The sequence below is a fragment of the Ceratocystis lukuohia genome, assembly GCF_044167205.1.
Source record: "Ceratocystis lukuohia strain C4212 chromosome Unknown Supercontig9_pilon, whole genome shotgun sequence".
Classification (NCBI taxonomy): Eukaryota; Fungi; Ascomycota; class Sordariomycetes; order Microascales; family Ceratocystidaceae; genus Ceratocystis; species Ceratocystis lukuohia.
The window spans coordinates 853,782-872,586 of record NW_027263528.1 but is presented as its reverse complement, the minus strand read 5'-3'; the positions used below and the strand labels follow the sequence as shown (position 1 = coordinate 872,586).

The window sequence follows — 18,805 nt, the reverse complement described above, 5'->3', positions numbered from 1 at the left end:
GAAGGGTTCCTCTTTTGGCCTAGCCTTGGCTAGGTCCATTCACTGCCCAAAACATTCCACGTGCACTAGGCGCCCCATCAACTTTCAGCCACATTTTACTGGACTGTTGGCCTGTTGGCTGTTGGTGTTGGTCTTGGGGGCTTTCTTTTCAGCCTTGACACAGCTTCAGTTTTACCTCACTTCACCTTTGCCTTTTATTCGCAAGTACAACAACAACTCACCAATCAACTACGATTAAAATCAAAGACTGCGATACTCTGGTAAAAGGGCTTTACTTTTCTTTTGGAAATAAGAGGGTAATATACGGCTGAGGGAAAAGAAAAAAGACACCAGCGACACTCGCCACTCCAATATTACTGTTACAATCACCACTACTATCGCCAATTTCTCTTTCGCTTTCTTTCAATCGCTGCTGCATCTCTCTATTTCCTGACTTCCCCTCCTTCTTTGTGCGCCATGTTCTACCACGGCTCTCTGCAAGAAGGCATTGCTACGGCTGTCCAGCGCAACAAGACTGTCGTCTGCTTTGTAACAGGTAACTCGACCTCGGCTCAACCCACAAATCCTCTGAAACTTCCTACTTGCTCGCGGGTAGCTGTTCTTTATGCCGAGACTTTGCTAACATGCCCTTAGACGAGCAGGAAGAAAGCAAACTATGGGAGAACGAATTCTTGGTTGATGATGAGGTAACATTGAACCAATCCCTAAACAACAGACTTCCAAGCAACATTTTCCCAAACTCCCAAGCCAATGCCCTGAACCCTGGATCCACCCCGCCGCTTGTCATGGTTAAAAATATACCATCGAACGACCGTCCCCGCTAACTAGTCAACCCTGGTCCCTCCTAGATCGCTGATATCCTCCATAACGAAGCGATCGCTTTGCGCCTGGCTGCCGGCTCCGAGGAAGCTGGATATCTAGCCGCCATCTTTCCGCTTCCCAAGACGCCCACGTTGGTTATCCTCAAGAACGGCGAGCTCAAGGAGTACATCAGTGCCGGCACCACTAAAGAGGTCTTTATGCAGCGGACGCTAAACTCCTTTGGCCGCAAACGCAAGCCGACCCCCGAGCCCGCTACGTCATCGCCCACCAGTGAGCAGTCAGCTGCTAGCATAATAGCTGCCGCTTTGTCAGCAGCATCGTCACCCGTGATTCGCGCTAGCAGCTCTAGAGGGCCGTCACCGCCTCCGCCTTATTCCACGAGCCAATTATCACAGACCCAAACTCAGACTCTGTCATCTTCAGAGTCAGCACCCTCAAACCAAGATACTCAAGCAGACACACAGCCTCCCACTCAGTCTTCGCCCGCCTTGTCGCCTGCCCAGCAAATTCTCGCCGAGCGCGCTGCCCGCCTCACCGCTCAGCGCGCCGAGGAAGACCGCAAAGCCCGTGATTCAAAGCCTTCACCCTCTTCATCCAGCGACCCTGCGCCTGCCCCGCCGGCATCACTGACACCTCAGCAATCAGACCATGCGTCGTCTATAAACCGCCAACGCAATGCGCAACTCGCTGAAAAGAAGCGTATTTTACAACAAATTGAAGATGATAAACTCGCTCGGCGCCAGCGCGCTGCGGACCGTTCTGCTGCCAAATTAACCCCTGGGGCTGTCGCTACGGCTCTAGCCAGTGCGCCCTCAAGCTCCATATCGCGCTCTAGCAATGATGCTATGGCTGCCCTGCAAGTCCGTCTCCAGGATGGGACCAGCCTGCGATCGCGCTTTTCTCGCGATACCACATTGGCTGGCGATGTGCGGGATTGGGTTTCCCGTGAACGCGCTGCAAAGGGCCTGCCCGACTCTGCCTATCAGTTCAAACTAGTGCTCACACCTCAACCTAACCGTCTTCTCGATGGAGCCGATGAGGATAAGCCATTGCATGCGATCGGTCTTACTCCATCGGCGACCTTGGTGCTTGTGTCGACCTCTGGCGCATCCTCTGCCTATGCCAACACAGCTGCAGGTGCTGGTGGCCCGTTGTCATATATTCTCGCCTTCTTTGCGTGGATCTCAGCTCTGCTTTGCACCTTCCTAGGCATTGGTGGTCCCGCCCGCACCGACGATTCATCGACAGATCAGACGGGGGGTGCGGACTCTACGGCAGTCAAGGCAACAGGAGTGGGAAGAAGGGAAACCTATGGCGGGGCTGTAGCCGGCAGACAGTTGAGCGCCGAGGATCTCCACAGACGGCGGCAGCAGGTGTCGGGATCTTCTTCGGTGGCAAGCGGGTCGCGGATACGAGGCTTTGAACAACAGCGCATGGAGCCGGGTGAGGAAGAGCGCAATGCGCAGCGGGGCGAGCAACACCAGCTGTATAATGGGAACTCTGTAAGTTGTTGAACGTTATTCTTTGTTTTTTGTCTTGTTACTAACCTGTTTGTTTGTCTATATGCAGACCAACTTCGAACCCCGGCCGGATGACGACGACCAGTGAACAGCAAGCTTTTTTCCTTTTGTTTTCGTTTTTTTTCAGCATTTGATCTCATTTCATCAGCTACTACTACATCATCACATACAAAGACAGGACAGTTAATTTGCTTGATTTGATTATGTTTCTTTTTATCGGCAGGTATCACACGGCTATAAATTTAATTTAATAATACAATGTCTCTTTTTTTTTCCCCGTGGCTTTTTTCTCCGTCATTTTGACAAGTATAACTAGGAAGATAGTTACAGCAAGATGTTGTCTAGATTTCAAAACGACTGTATAGTACGCCGGAGGAAGTGAGATGAATGAAAAAGAGATTTCTAAAGAGAAAGAAAAAAAATGGGTTCAGAATCTGGAGCGAGAGACGTACTCAACTGTGCTGAGAGCAAGTCACAGTGCAGATACTACGCTTTTAGTAGGGCGCAGCGGCGGCCTGGCAGGCCTTAAGCTGGTCAAGGTACCAGTTGCAAATTTGCATGTTGCCACCGTGCTCATCCATGCACTTGGTGAACTGCTGGACAGCAGGGCCGCAGTTGCCAGCCTGTGCCTGAGCATTGTAAGCAGCTGGGGCAGAAGTGGCGGCAGCAGCCTGAGGGGAAGCATCGAGAGCGCTGCTCTCAGTGCTGTTGCCACCACCAGTGAACATGCCGCCAATAGCGTGGCCAATGGAAGAGCCAATAGCGACACCACTAGAGCAGAAGAAAAGAGGAATGTCAGTTGGTTTACAAATAGGAATTTAGGAGAGGGGAGCGTACGCAGCGGTGCTGGCCATCTGGCCAAACAGACCCGGGCCACTAGAAGTCGGTGCGGCAGCAGCGCTAGGGGCCGCGGTAGGAGCGGGAGGTGCAGCAGGGGCATAGGTGGCGGCGGGCCGGGACTGCTGGGCCGAAGGGGTAGCAGCGGGCTTGGAGAGGGTAGGGCGAGCCGGAGCACGGCCGACGGAGGAACGCTGACGAGGCATGATGAAGAGATAGAGATAGATGCGGGGTTTTGGCCGGTAGAGAGCGAGAGTGAAAGTGCTGGAAATGAAGGTGTTGTGGAAGAGGTTGTTGGTTGTGAGATGGGAAAGAAAAGACCAGAGAGGAGGACTCGTCGTCAAGTTTGTTGAGGAATTTAAACCCTAATAGGGGTTATTTGAAAAAGATAAGTGGATACTTGTTTTCTGGGGAAATCAAGGCCACTTAATTGGTAGCCTTGCATAAACTATGTAGCATGCACATGTCTAAGTTTTCCCAGAGTGGGTCTCGTGATGACCCGGTTAAACATAGCTGCGCCTTCATAAAAAGGGCCATAAAAACGTTGGTGAGTTGCTCTAAATTATGCTAGAGGCGATAGAACCTATTAGACAGTGGTCTTAGTATACTATTAACAAAGAAATGCTACTATGAGAGAACTCTCTTTTCTTGAGCAGCATGTGCGCACTTGGCACTTGGCACGCTGGAAAATGGTATTAATTGATGGGACGAGAGTATTTTTAGGAGATAAGGGGTGGCTCACGTTTTGCTTGATGAGCTGAGATTTCTTATATATTTGGATGTGGCACTGATTCTTTTATGGATGAGGTAAGACTGGAAATTACGAGGTTGCTCTCCCCGAGAGACCCTATCTGAAAATTGGGCCTTTTGAAAGAGAGCAGTTGCCCATCTTTGATCACAAGCAGCGGCATCTCCGCATCACAAGTACATCAGATGTCTTTGCTATATTATAGGATTAACTGGCGACTTTTTAAAACTAGTACTGCGATTTTAAAGGGGACTAGTTAAGGGAAAGGAACCATTTAACCATAGCGCATCGCATTCTTTTTGTCTGACTTCTCTATAGGGCTTGGAAAGAAGCGTTTCACAAGGCTTTTGAAGAAGTCACTGGACCTGGAGAAACGCCATGCGACTACGCCTTTCGTACAGTTAATAGTCGCCCTTATGTTGGTATTGTTTGATAAGAAAGGTTTTCTTCATCCATAATCCCTAGTTATGCATTCAAGGCCAGCTACTGGTGTGTTAGCTAGACATGTCTCTTGCGTCATCTACAAAGCATCTGATAATATGGGTAAATTCACAGATAACAGAAGGTTGAAGGAGCCCTAGTGGTATAGTGAATTTGAGAACGTTGAGCACAATAGATGATCTGAGCTATGGCCCTCATAGTTGAAAGCCATAGTGTAGTTAGCAGTGTCTGATAAGGCAAAAGCTGGTATTGATAGTATGAGAAGAGAACCGTTGATCTAGTTTAAGCAAGTGTGCTGAGACAATCCACCCAGAAGGCTATTTGGATAGCATCTCAAAGTGCTCCATGTGGAAGTTTTCACTTCTTGAAGGGCTACTCGATGGTCATGGAGTCAACGTGAAGGAGCATAGCTGTTTAATGGTTAGGTAGGTAGTGTACCGTTCATTGCACGGTGGTTAGAATAGATCGTGGCCCTTGGTTACGACAGTCTATTGTATACATTGCATCTTCGTAATTCCCAAGCCGCCCCCCCCCCCTGCTATTGACTAGCTGAGCCCTAAAACAAACAAAGATCGGCATTGCGCAAATCAATGGAGACTACGGGGGCATATGAGGATCCAAGCATCTGCCCCTCTTCATTCTACGGAAAGATCGACTGCATGGTCCAGTGTTTGACTATTTGACTCGAAGATACAACAGTTTGATACACTGCAAAAAGGCCAGAATGCATGTTCTTTTTGTGTAGTCGAATCCGAGCACCCATTTGAAAATTCATGGCCAGTGTGACTGCAATATGTACATGCTTTTAGTCGACGGGATCAAATATATTGTCTAACGTATTAAACCTGTTTTACTACTTCTTATTGCCGCCTCGCGGTAAGCTGCTAAGAGTTGCCAGGAATAGGCCTTGACTAGATCAGACGTCAAGTTACCAGGGCCCTAGCGTGGTTCTCAGCGGCTGAGATCTGACTAGTAAGCTGATCTTGAGCGCCCTTAGCGGGCAGCCCTGAGCGTAGCCTCTTGTTCCTTAAAGTGCGGCTGAATTTTAGTGACTGGAGTCTTGGGAGGAGTCGTTTTGGAGACTGCAGTTTAAGCATTTTTTCGGAGGTTAAAAAAAATGCGGTCGGTCGGGATTTTATTTCCTAAAATATCGGTTTGGATGTAGTGTCCTAAGAAAATCTTTCGAAGTGGCCTGTTGATGAGATCCATAGCCTGCTTGTAATACTTCGTCTCGAGGATCTCCATCCACTCGTCACCTCCACGAGGAATTCGAACATCATCGAGACCAGAATTGTGGTTGTCGCGAATGTCACTAATGAGATTATTGGTATCTGGATCTTTATAGACGTCGAAGATAAGCCATGTTATATCATCGGGCTCGACGTTTTCCTTCTCACAAAGAGCATCGAAGATTTCTGGTAGACTAAGCTTGTAGTAATGATCGAGTTCTTCGTCGTTTTTAGCTATCTGGATAGCAGCTGCGGTTCCTTCAGGATAAAAGTCGATCTTAGTGAGGGTCCGTGAACTCTCGTCGTAATAGTGGGAGTACACCGAGTGTGTACTGTCGTCGGTTTCGATTTCGTAGCCGCAATCCTCTAATATGCCAGCTTGAGCAATACCGAGAAGGGATAGAGCCAGAGGCAGAGAGCAAAATGGGAACTTCATGCCCACAACGAGTAGAGATATAGAAGAATAGTGCAAGGGTGTGGCAGAAGAGTGAAGAGAAGACCTAAGGCTATATGGGTGCCCAAACCTGGGGCTTTACGGTAACTATATAAGACTTTCTCGACTATGCCTTCATTGCCTAAATAAGCATGCAAGGGCTTTTCAGCTAATATCTGTTTCTTGCCTGTCTTCTTGGATTTGGCTACTATGGCGCGGGAGTCTGTGTACTATCACTGCAGCTTCGTGAAGTTCCGTGCATTAAACGTCAGAACCGGGTGTAGGTTTATGCGCTGAATCGCCTGAAAGTTACTAATGCCTTGGCAACGCAAAATAAAATCTGAAAGAATGACAATAATCGAATAGCGGTTTGATCCGTCAATCTCTTATGGTTCGTCCGTCTCTCAAAAGTTCGATAGCAGGTAGCAGGTATGCATGAGGCGGCTTGCTATCTCGCCTGAATGCAGTTGCTTTTAATCGCCGTGGAAATGCTAGCTACACGGACCAAGCATAGTGATTCTTTTTCTTCAGCCAATGCCAGAGACTAGCCAGAGTTACAGGCCAAGGGCCGTGGCGGATGTAGGGAAGTTCCTTGAGCAATCTTGAGCGCTGACTGGCTGGTTTTTGCTCCGGATAGTTGAGAAACTTGAGATAAGCAAGGATCACAGTTGAGCAAGATCGATCTTGTGTCTGTGCAGGCCCACGTGCCATCTCATGATATCATGCTAGCTGCGCATTCTTGGCCGAAGAGCCATTAGGTGGCCATCTTTTGATCGCCTGGAAATATGAACTGGGCGAAGCAATATTTCCAGGGAATCTGTTTTACGGCATCTTCGAGCCTGATGTGAGAGAAAATGAGGAGACTTCCTTGCAGGGTTCCGGAAGTAGGAAAGAAATCCATAGACAAGGCTTTAAGACGCGTTGTTTGGCTGCATGGAATGGTGAATTTTACCTGGGAGATACTAGAAAACATGGCTTAGACAGTGATGACAAGGATAGACCGATATGACGGAGCTCACGCTGGAAGATTGACAGCTATATGAATGGTAAAATGTGGGATATCGGTATCCTCCGGAGCAGACGTCTAATGCGCAGTGTAGTAGCGTATCCTAGAAGAGGACGGGTGAATGCATGGAGCTGGACGCTACTAGTCATGGGTAAAGGTTGTCAATAATGGGAAATTCAGTATCGGCTTGGCCTGGGCCTTGACCTGTCCTAGTCGTATTTCGCATCCTATATTATTAGCTATGATAGAGAAGCAAACTTAATCTTTTTTTGTTGCGAGAACTAGTGTCAGAACATGACTAAGCAGACATGGAAGAAAGGACACGTGACTGTAAGCCCAAGTATCTATATCTCATAGTCGAAGTACTCGGTGTGGACGAAGGAGAGAGGGAACAATCAATACACAAGCAATTCTACAACAACTAGCGACCTTCTTTTAGATGGCGATTTTTTCATGAGAGTTATTCGTTAGAATAAATGCGATTAAATTCTAAGGGAAAATTAAAGGTATAACCATCGAATCTAGATGAATAGACTTTCCTTGGGTATTTTCTAGACCTACCTGTCAAGGTCATCAATGCTGAGCTGAAGAGCAAGTGATCAAGCCGTTCCGTGTTTTATTCCTTATATCTGCCTGACGTATGATGGCTCGAGGGTAGAGTATCTTCTCTTGTCTTCCTTGTGTTGCCCCCATCCTGCCTTCTATCTTCTCGAGGATCTCGACTGAGGGCACTTATATCCGCAGCAGTGTTGCTTGTAGTCACATATCATATTTTCATATCGTACGTGGGCTAGCCTAGTTGAGTTCTGAGATTTTCTTCTAGGGCAATATCTGTACTAGCATTGGGCATTAGACATGGGGTCCAGCAATAGATGAGCATATGGCCCCCTCTGGGAATGGGAGGCAGAATGTCGCCAGTATCCGTAAAAGGGTCCAAACTCAGGATAAAGAATGACAGGACAAAAGCAAGATGTTACATCCCAAATAGCTTCGTGCTATTGTCAACTTATTAAAGCATCACGTCACTAGCTGACGCCAAGAACATGGCTTCCAAGATGATCAGGCCATCACTATGGCCGAAAATAGCCAGATTGACTGGCAATGAGACGTGTTGAAGCGGATTAAGAACATCGATTCAATGCAAAGTTCTGATTGAAGGGCTACTATTACTTTCTGATGCTTAATAGACATGAAAGACACTACTTGGGTGACTGAGTGATATGTTGAGAAAAACAAGATCATCACATTCTGAGATATGTTGCTCATATCCAAGCTCAATAATGAAAATCCATGTGGTCCCAGATTCATCTCGTACGCTTCAACTCAATGGCTCCTGATTTTTGGATACTTTGAGGCTCTCAAGCAGCTTGTGGCCTGAAAATGGAGAGTTTGATGCTATGATCTATAGCCCACATTTTGAAGAACAATATCTCTCTAGTCTTTGAAACTACTCACTAAGCCAATCTGTAAGGGTGGAAAGCAATGAATACTTGAAGGAACTGGAGGGACAAAAAGTATACCTGAGACCTTGAAAGTGTGCTATCAAAGCTAGAACTCTAGCTATCGACTTTGGCACCTGTTGAGGAGGATGATAGCCTTCCTAACCTTAAGGTAACGGCAAGCTCAAAACGAGGATATGATCTCAGTTTTGATTCGCCAAGAGATAAAGGATGTCAAGGGCAGAAGGTGGCATTTAGTCATGTCTTGTTTCCTTCATGCGTATTATAATTTATCCCTTAAAAGAATCTTGTTCGTATCACTATACGGCTAGTTTTGTTTCCGCCTTGTGACCCAAGCAGCCCTAGCCCGCCGTCAGTAATAAAAAGCCTACAGATTCTGCTCATATTTCTTTTATGTCCCTAGTGGCCGGTGCATGGTTGGATAGAAAGCTAAATATGTGATCAAGTTTTGTTTGACGTTTAAAACTGAGGGATATGGGATGAGGTATACAAAACTGCCAATGTTCACTGGCCCGGCAGTTCTGAACGCCGCCTTTGATAGGGTTTGGGATTCTTGGTATGGTGTTTTTAATATGCGCGGGATTTGTAAAGAAGAGACTGGGCGCGCTGGTTTCCTACACCAAGCTGCCTTAAAGGTTGGCGCATGGAGGCGTTGCTTAGTAGAGCCTGGCCTATTGAAGGTGTCTCAGGATTGTTAATTGTTGAAACAAGTATTCCAATAGACGAAAGTAGGAGGCTAGATAAGATTAATTCCTCCATAGGAATAGTTTCTATGGGAAATGAAAGCACGATCTACTATACTGAGCTAATATAATTTCCGACCGGTGGAGACCAAAGCGTCTCGCTGGATTCATTAGAGACTGTGTTGTACGTCCCGCAATCGCTGTTGAGGCCGATGAATCAAACGGTTCACAGTATCTAGGCGCTGATAGTTTTTGCCTTTAGCTGGAGAGAAGCAAGTAGAAAGGGAAAAGCCGAACAGCGTTAGCTTGAATAACGATTGCTGGACTCAAGTTCCGTGTATGTTCACTGATATTGTGTTGGAAGACACTACACTATGCCTGAGAACGTGAAAAGGTAAGAAATTGAGGTCTACACCTTAGCCCACTCCTGGGCGTGCTAAGGTAGAAAGGTGACACTAGATTTGTTATGTTAAAATTAAGCCTGAACACTGACGAGGGACCGATGAGATCTGGCGTTGACATGTGATCTGTGAAATGGGTAATTGTATTCAGTACTAGACTCTAGCGTTATGGGGATTTTTGGTGACAAAGAGAGCGAGGAATATAGTGCACAGAGCGCCCTCTGTGGGCTATAGTTGGGAGCCGGACAATGTATATATAACTAACGTATGATGTGAAATAAATCGCCACGAAATACATTGGAAAGGGGAAACGAAAAAAAAAGGATAACACCGGGGAAGGTTACTTCAACATGATACATCTCGAGTGTCACACCGATCTATGAGGCATGATTGGAGGTTTTGTGACTATAATCGATGCTGGGGTCCGCGTGAAGAGGATTCCATCTAATCAAACAACATGATGCAGAAGCTAAATAGCAAGTTGAGGGCTGGGTTGATATAATATGCTGTTGCGAGCGCATGTTAGGATGCCAGGCGGTCGGGATGTTCAGCTGCTAGAGCTTCCCGCACCCCCACGAACATGCTCAAGCATGGAAACGACCTTCTCGATCTGACCATTAGCACTGTATGCCAATGCAAGATCATGTTGGCATGCCAGAGAGTTAGGATGATCAGCTGCCAAAGATTCTTTCTGCACCCTCACCACATGCTCAAGCATGGCAATGGCCTTCTCAATCTGACCATTAGCACTGTATGCATTTGCAAGTGCATGTTGGGATGCCAGAAGGCTTGGATGACCAGCTGCCAAAGATTCTTTCCGCACCCCCACCACATGCTCAAGCATGGAAACGGCCTTCTCAATCTGACCATTATCACAGTATGCATTTGCAAGATCATGTTGGCATGCCAGAGAGTTAGGATGATCAGCTGCCAAAGATTCTTTCTGCACCCCCACCACATGCTCAAGCATGGCAATGGCCTTCTCGATCTGACCATTATCACGGTACGCCAATGCAAGTGCATGTTGGGATGTCAGAAGGCTAGGGTGACCAGCTGCCAAAGATTCTTCTTGCATCTCCACCACATGCCCAAGCATGGAAACGGCCTTCTCGATCTGACCATTATCACAGCATGCATTTGCAAGTGCATGTTGGGATCTCAGAAGGCTTGGATGACCAGCTGCCAAAGATTCTTTTTGCACCCCCACCACATGCTCAAGCATGGAAACGGCCTTCTCAATCTGACCATTAGCACTGTATGCATTTGCAAGATCATGTTGGGATCCCAGAAGGCTAGGATGACCAGCTGCCAAAGATTCTTCCCGCATCTCCACCACATGCTCAAGCATGGAAACGGCCTTCTCAATCTGACCATTAGCACTGTATGCATTTGCAAGATCACCTTGGGATCCCAGAAGGCTAAGATGAGCGGCTGCCAAAGATTCTTTTTGCACCCCACCACATGCTCAAGCATGAAAACGGCCTTCTCGATCTGACCATTATCACGGTATGCAATTGCAAGTGCATGTTGGGATCCCAGAAGGCTAGGATGAGCAGCTGCCAAAGATTCTTTTTGCACCCCCACCACATGCTCAAGCATGGAAACGGCCTTCTCGATCTGACCATTAGCATGGTATCCATTTGCAAGTGCATGTTGGGATCTCAGAAGGCTAGGATGACCAGCTGCCAAAGATTCCTTTTGCACCCCCACCACATGCTCAAGCATGGGAACAGCCTTCTCAATCTGACCATTAGCACTGTATGCATTTGCAAGTGCATGTTGGGATGCCAGAAGGCTTGGATGACCAGCTGCCAAAGATTCTTTTTGCACCCCCACCACACGCTCAAGCATGGCAATAGCCTTCTCGATCTGACCATTAGCACTGTATGCATTTGCAAGCTCACCTTGGGATCCCAGAAGGCTTGGATGACCAGCTGCCAAAGATTCTTTTTGCACCCCCACCACATGCTCAAGCATGGAAATGGCCTTCTCGATCTGACCATTATCACAGTATGCATTTGCAAGATCATGTTGGGATCCCAGAAGGCTTGGATGACCAGCTGCCAAAGATTCTTTTTGCACCCCCACCACATGCTCAAGCATGGAAACGGCCTTCTCGATCTGACCATTATCACAGTATGCATTTGCAAGATCATGTTGGGATCCCAGAAGGCTTGGATGACCAGCTGCCAAAGATTCTTTTTGCACCCCCACCACACGCTCAAGCATGGCAATAGCCTTCTCGATCTGACCATTAGCACTGTATGCATTTGCAAGCTCACCTTGGGATCCCAGAAGGCTTGGATGACCAGCTGCCAAAGATTCTTTTTGCACCCCCACCACATGCTCAAGCATGGCAATGGCCTTCTCGATCTGACCATTATCACGGTACGCCAATGCAAGTGCATGTTGGGATGTCAGAAGGCTAGGGTGACCAGCTGCCAAAGATTCTTCTTGCATCTCCACCACATGCCCAAGCATGGAAACGGCCTTCTCGATCTGACCATTATCACAGCATGCATTTGCAAGTGCATGTTGGGATCTCAGAAGGCTTGGATGACCAGCTGCCAAAGATTCTTTTTGCACCCCCACCACATGCTCAAGCATGGAAACGGCCTTCTCAATCTGACCATTAGCACTGTATGCATTTGCAAGATCATGTTGGGATCCCAGAAGGCTAGGATGACCAGCTGCCAAAGATTCTTCCCGCATCTCCACCACATGCTCAAGCATGGAAACGGCCTTCTCAATCTGACCATTAGCACTGTATGCATTTGCAAGATCACCTTGGGATCCCAGAAGGCTAAGATGAGCGGCTGCCAAAGATTCTTTTTGCACCCCCACCACATGCTCAAGCATGAAAACGGCCTTCTCGATCTGACCATTATCACGGTATGCAATTGCAAGTGCATGTTGGGATCCCAGAAGGCTAGGATGAGCAGCTGCCAAAGATTCTTTTTGCACCCCCACCACATGCTCAAGCATGGAAACGGCCTTCTCGATCTGACCATTAGCATGGTATCCATTTGCAAGTGCATGTTGGGATCTCAGAAGGCTAGGATGACCAGCTGCCAAAGATTCCTTTTGCACCCCCACCACATGCTCAAGCATGGGAACAGCCTTCTCAATCTGACCATTAGCACTGTATGCATTTGCAAGTGCATGTTGGGATGCCAGAAGGCTTGGATGACCAGCTGCCAAAGATTCTTTTTGCACCCCCACCACATGCTCAAGCATGGAAACGGCCTTCTCAATCTGACCATTAGCATGGTATGCATTTGCAAGTGCATGTTGGGATCTCAGAAGGCTAGGATGACCAGCTGCCAAAGATTCTTTCCGCACCCCCACCACATGCTCAAGCATGGAAATGGCCTTCTCGATCTGACCATTATCACAGTATGCATTTGCAAGATCATGTTGGGATCCCAGAAGGCTTGGATGACCAGCTGCCAAAGATTCTTTTTGCACCCCCACCACACGCTCAAGCATGGCAATAGCCTTCTCGATCTGACCATTAGCACTGTATGCATTTGCAAGCTCACCTTGGGATCCCAGAAGGCTTGGATGACCAGCTGCCAAAGATTCTTTTTGCACCCCCACCACATGCTCAAGCATGGAAACGGCCTTCTCAATCTGACCATTAGCATGGTATGCATTTGCAAGTGCATGTTGGGATGTCAGAAGGCTTGGATGGCCAGCTGCCAAAGATTCTTTTTGCACCCCCACCACATGCTCAAGCATGGCAATGGCCTTCTCGATCTGACCATTATCACGGTACGCCAATGCAAGTGCATGTTGGGATGTCAGAAGGCTAGGGTGACCAGCTGCCAAAGATTCTTCTTGCATCTCCACCACACTCTCAAGCATGGAAACGGCCTTCTCGATCTGACCATTAGCACTGTATGCATTTGCAAGATCATGTTGGGATCCCAGAAGGCTAGGATGAGCAGCTGCCAAAGATTCTTTTTGCACCCCCACCACATGCTCAAGCATGGAAACGGCCTTCTCGATCTGACCATTATCACTGTATGCATTTGCAAGTGCATGTTGGGATCTCAGAAGGCTAGGATGATCAGCTGCCAAAGATTCTTTCCGCACCTCCACCACATGCTCAAGCATTTTCACAGAACCTTGATAATTACCATCCGTCTCTAAACATAGCCCAACTTTGTATGTTAGCTCAGCCATGCTTCTCTCACTAGCCCTTTCAAATTCAGCAACACGCAGTGCATGAGACAGGTATTGGCGCCAAAGAAATCGATTTTCCCACTCATAACTCGGAAATATGGAAGTCATGTGATTAAGCACAGTTAGACTATGTTCTTTTTCGTCGTCCAGACCTTCTGACCACCATTGCGTTGTCAGGTGCACCAGGCTGTGCATATCAAACAAGCCAGCGGTCTTTTGTCTGCGAATAAAGCCGTATCTCAATAATATTCCAATGGCATCTGCTGTTGCCTTTTTTTTGTCAGAGCCTGGCAGCATGTGTTGTGGGATGGCTTTTGACTCGACTTTCGCAATAAATCGAAGTAAGTTCACCGCATCCGGTGAAGCCTTTTGGATTTCCTGAAAAGTAATAACCCAAGTTGTGGCTACAGCACCCTGAGACGTGTCCAAGTGTACATTGTCCAAATGAAAATGTTCCAGGAGTTCAATCTTTCCTCTGCCTGGCTCTCTCAACAGCTCGAGATATTTGGCAATGGAGATCTCATTGACAGTCATATAATCCGCTGCTTGCGCAACTGCCAAAGGGAAATGGCATAGCTCGTTGAGAAGGTCATCGATCAGGGCTTGATGTTTGGTTGGTGGTTCATTATTGAAGCCCTTCACACCACCACGCATAAAGATAGTCGCTAGTTCTTCTGAGGGCATTTCTTCTAGCTCAAGGACATCGTTACGTCCAAGGGCTAACCAGGAGACCTCTTTTGATCTTGTGGTATAAACAATCCTTCCCTTCTCGCTTCGTGGAAGAAAGCTAGTAATTCTATCCTCTTTGATGGGGGCATTAAAGAGACTAGCATCATCAGCGTTGTCAATGATAAGAAGCCATTTTCCACCTTTCTCGGCTTCTAAGTAGTCCTTGACAAGTATTCTTGAATCCTCACTATCGGCTGTTTCCAGATTCAGATGCCCAGCGAGTGCCTTGCAGGAGTTGCGATATCCATCCATACTGGCAGCAGTAAGCCAAAAGACAGAGTAGCCAGCGTGTTTTACCTTCACAGTATACGCAAGCTTCAAGGCTACCTGGGTTTTGCCCATGCCGCCTAGTCCTACAAGCGCAGCTTGTTGAAAGCCAGCCTGGTTGAAGAGTTTGTCGTTCAATTTGGAGAGGATTTCGGCGCGCCCGACAAAGTTCGGGTTTTCGTGGAACGGGATATAATCAACTGCTCCAGCGTCTATGAATCGAATGTTAGCTTACTTCCTATAATCACAACCAATCATCCTATTATGTCGCACTGACCATCTAGCCTTTCTGGCTGTCCTGAGCCTGTAGAAAAGCCATTCATCAAGATTTCGGCGAATCTCTTGATATCATTTCGTTCCTCGTTAAGGTAATTCTTTGCATGTGCTGCCACCGTAGACAGGTCGGCCCAATCTGAAGAGGCGATTGCCTCCAGACCCCTGACAGTGTTAAACCGATGGTATCTTTCTTTTTTGTTAGAGTACTCTGTTTTAAGCTCAGCTGCAACTCTTTTGCAGCTAGTTGCTACTGTCTTGAGAGCCTGTGTGATGGAGCTTTTTCTATCGCCAATCTCAATGACCTCACCAAGGCCCGTGCCAATGCTCAAGACGAGCATTTCCTGGTGATCTGAAAGTTTCTTGGCCTCGTCGATGAGGACCTTGCATGGATTGCTATATCCAAAGCTGCTATTCATGAATGTTTCTTCGTCTCGGCCTAGTTTTATAGGCCTGAAAAGGTCGACTATTGCAGATGTGGCTCTCCCCACCTCCCACACTTTGCATTCTGACCAGCTGGCAGTGGTCTGGTAGGTTTTGAATAGCATTGGAAGGGCATCGACGTTAACCTTGGTCGTGGCTAGGACAATACTGTATGAGAATATTGATGGGTTAGATTTATGCTCTGGCAAGTCAATCAAGAGCTAAAACTTACGTTTTGACGCATTGCTGGTCAGTGAATTTTTGGTTTTCATGTTGGCATGTCTCAGTTGTAGACTTGCCCGCCTTCCGTTCTTCAACGCATTCTGTGAAGGGGCAATTCTCCCGGATAGCTTTTTTCATGGCGTTTTCCAATTTCGTAGTTAAGATCCTTGTTCCTGAAATCAGCCTTAGTCTTGCTGACAATGTTCTACTGGGAGCAAATGCTTCCTTGGCGATTTCCTTGTACGTCTTGATGCAATCACCAATTGGCATACACAGTCGGCCAAGCATGATTGCAATTATACTGTGGGAAGGCTGTTAATGACATTTCACAGATTCACAAGAATAGTAAAGGCCTTACCCTCCAGTTCCTGTACCACCAATGAGGTCGAAGCTGTCGCAGGGCTTTGGTACTTCGGGAAGGCCTTGGGCCTCCTTGACATTTTCCATGATATTCTCGAGGATTAAGAGGCCAGATAGTCCGCAGACACCGCCGTCATCTACGATTGTTAGCGATATGATATCAAGCAAAGATTGAGATGACATACCCAGCGAGAGGATCTTGAATGGCTGGTCATTCCCGCCTGGCTGCGTATTGGAGCTCATGTTTGTCTGGGGAGCTGAAAAGGGAGGACTAGAAACTAGGGTTATATGGGATCAGCAAAGTAAAGATGCGGTTGATCGCGAGATGAAACTGGGAGATAGAGAGCTGTAGAAGTATCGTTAAAGTGAAAACCAGATTTTCCCATTCAAGTGAAGGCGTGAGAAAATGCGAAAGAAGTAGTCAGAGTAAGACGAGGTCATACAGATGTTGGAAAAGACGCTTGTTGATGCCTTGAACGCGTCCTGCTGCCCAACTCGTATGAGGCTGGGAAAAAATACACTGGACTTTCGCTCGACGAATGAAAAGCGGTTGCATCATGGACTAAGCATGCAGGCAAGGTCGCAGCTGACAGGCTACCATTAATTCCCACCAAATAGACGCTGTTAACCACATTAAAGAACGCATTGGGCTGCTATTGGATGATTATGATGCTAATAGAGGAAAGTGAAATAAGCTTGAGATTCTCAGTGAATTAAAGCTGTCGGCCGAAAACAAAAAGCCCATTAGTATAGAACTATAACTCTGATTTTGCTTGCTTAAAACAGGTGAGGCTGAAAAAGGCTGAGTGAGTATCTCGTGATTGGCTGATGGATCAAGAAGCACTTGGAGAAAAGTTATTATCAGACTTACACAAAGACAGGAGACACTAGGAAGCCGCTAGAGAACGTGTAACAAATCTTAATCTATTCAGTTATGCTTGAATCACTCTGTGCCCCAGCTTTTATCATTTTGTGGGTTCTTAGCAGTTAAGGTTTCACAGCTAATTTACGTTAATTACTCATGATTCAAGGCCTAGACAGTTAACTAATTAACACTCGGGGCTAGGCAGGCATGCTGGAGTATGATCTTCAGATTCCTCGACAGACTCCTTACCGTTATTCTTGGGGTAAGAGCAAATGGCGATTATGTGAGCCTCTTCTTGATATAGTTAGCCTTTTTTACAGGGCTATTGGGGATATCACTTACGCGCACGTCGAGGTTTTCCATGTGTCACTTTAGGGTATAACCCTATTTACTCTCCTTGAAGGATAGCTAAAAGGCGTTATTTACCTTGAACATGATAACATAGTTGTCAAGTATCTACGATAAAGGTCATCGCAGCCTCTTAGTTGGTGCTTCTTCAATAAGGTAGTCAGAAACAGCAGTACTAGTGTGCTTTATGCTAGCTATTCTGCGACTAATCTAGGGATTTGTATTGGTCTCGTCTTGCACTTTGCCACTCTTGGAAAAGGGTTAGAAAATGTTCCAGGCTAGAGCACCATGAATACAGACATGGCAATATGGGTAACTGCCCGCTTCGTTGAGCTTCAAGGGCTTACAGTAATGAAATTTGGAACTTGTGTGAATACTAGGAAGGTAGAGTATGATGGGTCGCCGACAAGGTCACCAGAAGATACATTTTACAGTTAGGGTAAGCCCTGAAAAGATTTGCATGGAGCAAGTCGTGGGCTGATACGATTCATTGTTCAAAGTTAGCCATTATGATGCTGGAAGATTTGGTTGTGGGATTGTAACAAATGCTTTGACTAACTATACTATTGTCCGAGTAGGAGGTTTTTGGCGCACTGCTGTTTGGCTGTATCGGGTCTGGGTGGCCCCCGCTGTCAAGATGAGAGAGTCAATAGGGTCTATAGAAGCCTTGATCTTCTTCAACGGTTTCTTGTATAAGAACATCCGTTGGAATATAACTAAGCCAACGTGTAGACAAAGATCACATAGATATATGTCGCAGATATAGAAATCTGCTGTGTAGATCCTACTTGTTGCGTTTCGTAATTATCTTGTATTATATCTGGCGTGACATATGTATACGTTATTCGAGTTAATTGAGGACCAAGTTCTAAATCTCTTCACAACAAACATCGTGTGCCACACATCTACATCACATGTTCACCCGATGTTATTCCGAGTGGGAGTGGGGCTTGGAATCTCCACAGCCATCTATTGTTGCGAGCTGTACGCCCACGTTGTTGGAAAGGTGGGAGACAATCCTACGAAAAACTCGAGTGATTCTAATGTATTTGAGAGGGAGGAATTCTACTGGTCCTTGGTTATTGATTGCTTTTTCTCTTCTTGGATTCTTTTAAATTAAACCGTCTGAAGGCCTTCTTCCAAAGTGTTTGGAAATATCCATTAATTTAGCCGAGGACCCACCAAAGAAGCGTCGACTCTCCAGCACACTACCCTATGGGTGAACACCCACCCGCTATATAGGGTTGGCACAGAGTGCATCTAGGAGAGTAGAGAAAGTAGAACTTGGACTGGTAGATCATGCGAAAACTTCCACATATCACAACAAACTCCTGCAATAGGGAGAAGAAAAGGAGATGTAATCAATGCAAGCAACTCATGACAACATCAAGACTTTAGCGACTTGCTGTTGCGCATCCCACGACTTCCAATGCCATGAAGAAAAATTCGTCAAGCACACGGTGATATAATGGCCATAGTGATGATCAAACTAGGCCAATTTTAATCCAAGATCGAACGCGGCACAAAGCTAGACTAATGCGATGGAGTTC

At 46.8% G+C, this 18,805-nt stretch overlaps 4 protein-coding genes across 4 annotated transcripts; 1 reads left to right on the top strand and 3 right to left on the bottom strand.

Annotated features, from left to right (window-relative positions):
- Positions 1–456: 456 nt before the first annotated feature.
- Positions 457–2,430, top strand: HOO65_090195 (UBX domain protein; the record flags this gene model as incomplete). The annotated part of the gene is made up of 4 exons (XM_071004482.1): positions 457–535; positions 634–686; positions 849–2,324; positions 2,392–2,430. 4 exons carry the CDS (start codon positions 457–459, stop codon positions 2,428–2,430), a joined length of 1,647 nt encoding a protein of 548 aa, XP_070856081.1.
- Positions 2,431–2,836: 406 nt separating this feature from the next.
- On the bottom strand, positions 2,837–3,385 carry HOO65_090194 (Mitochondrial intermembrane space cysteine motif-containing protein MIC17; the record flags this gene model as incomplete). The annotated part of the gene is made up of 2 exons (XM_071004620.1): positions 2,837–3,113; positions 3,180–3,385. 2 exons carry the CDS (start codon positions 3,383–3,385, stop codon positions 2,837–2,839), a joined length of 483 nt encoding a protein of 160 aa, XP_070856080.1.
- Positions 3,386–5,457: 2,072 nt separating this feature from the next.
- HOO65_090193 (uncharacterized protein) lies at positions 5,458–6,033 on the bottom strand (the record flags this gene model as incomplete). The annotated part of the gene is made up of 1 exon (XM_071001635.1): positions 5,458–6,033. The coding sequence occupies one exon, from the start codon at positions 6,031–6,033 to the stop codon at positions 5,458–5,460; it is 576 nt and encodes a 191-aa protein (XP_070856079.1).
- A 4,094-nt stretch (positions 6,034–10,127) lies between these two features.
- HOO65_090192 (Tetratricopeptide-like helical domain) lies at positions 10,128–16,285 on the bottom strand (the record flags this gene model as incomplete). The annotated part of the gene is made up of 6 exons (XM_071004412.1): positions 10,128–10,959; positions 11,034–14,976; positions 15,042–15,628; positions 15,693–15,983; positions 16,041–16,179; positions 16,228–16,285. The coding sequence occupies 6 exons, from the start codon at positions 16,283–16,285 to the stop codon at positions 10,128–10,130; spliced, it is 5,850 nt and encodes a 1,949-aa protein (XP_070856078.1).
- Positions 16,286–18,805: the final 2,520 nt, after the last annotated feature.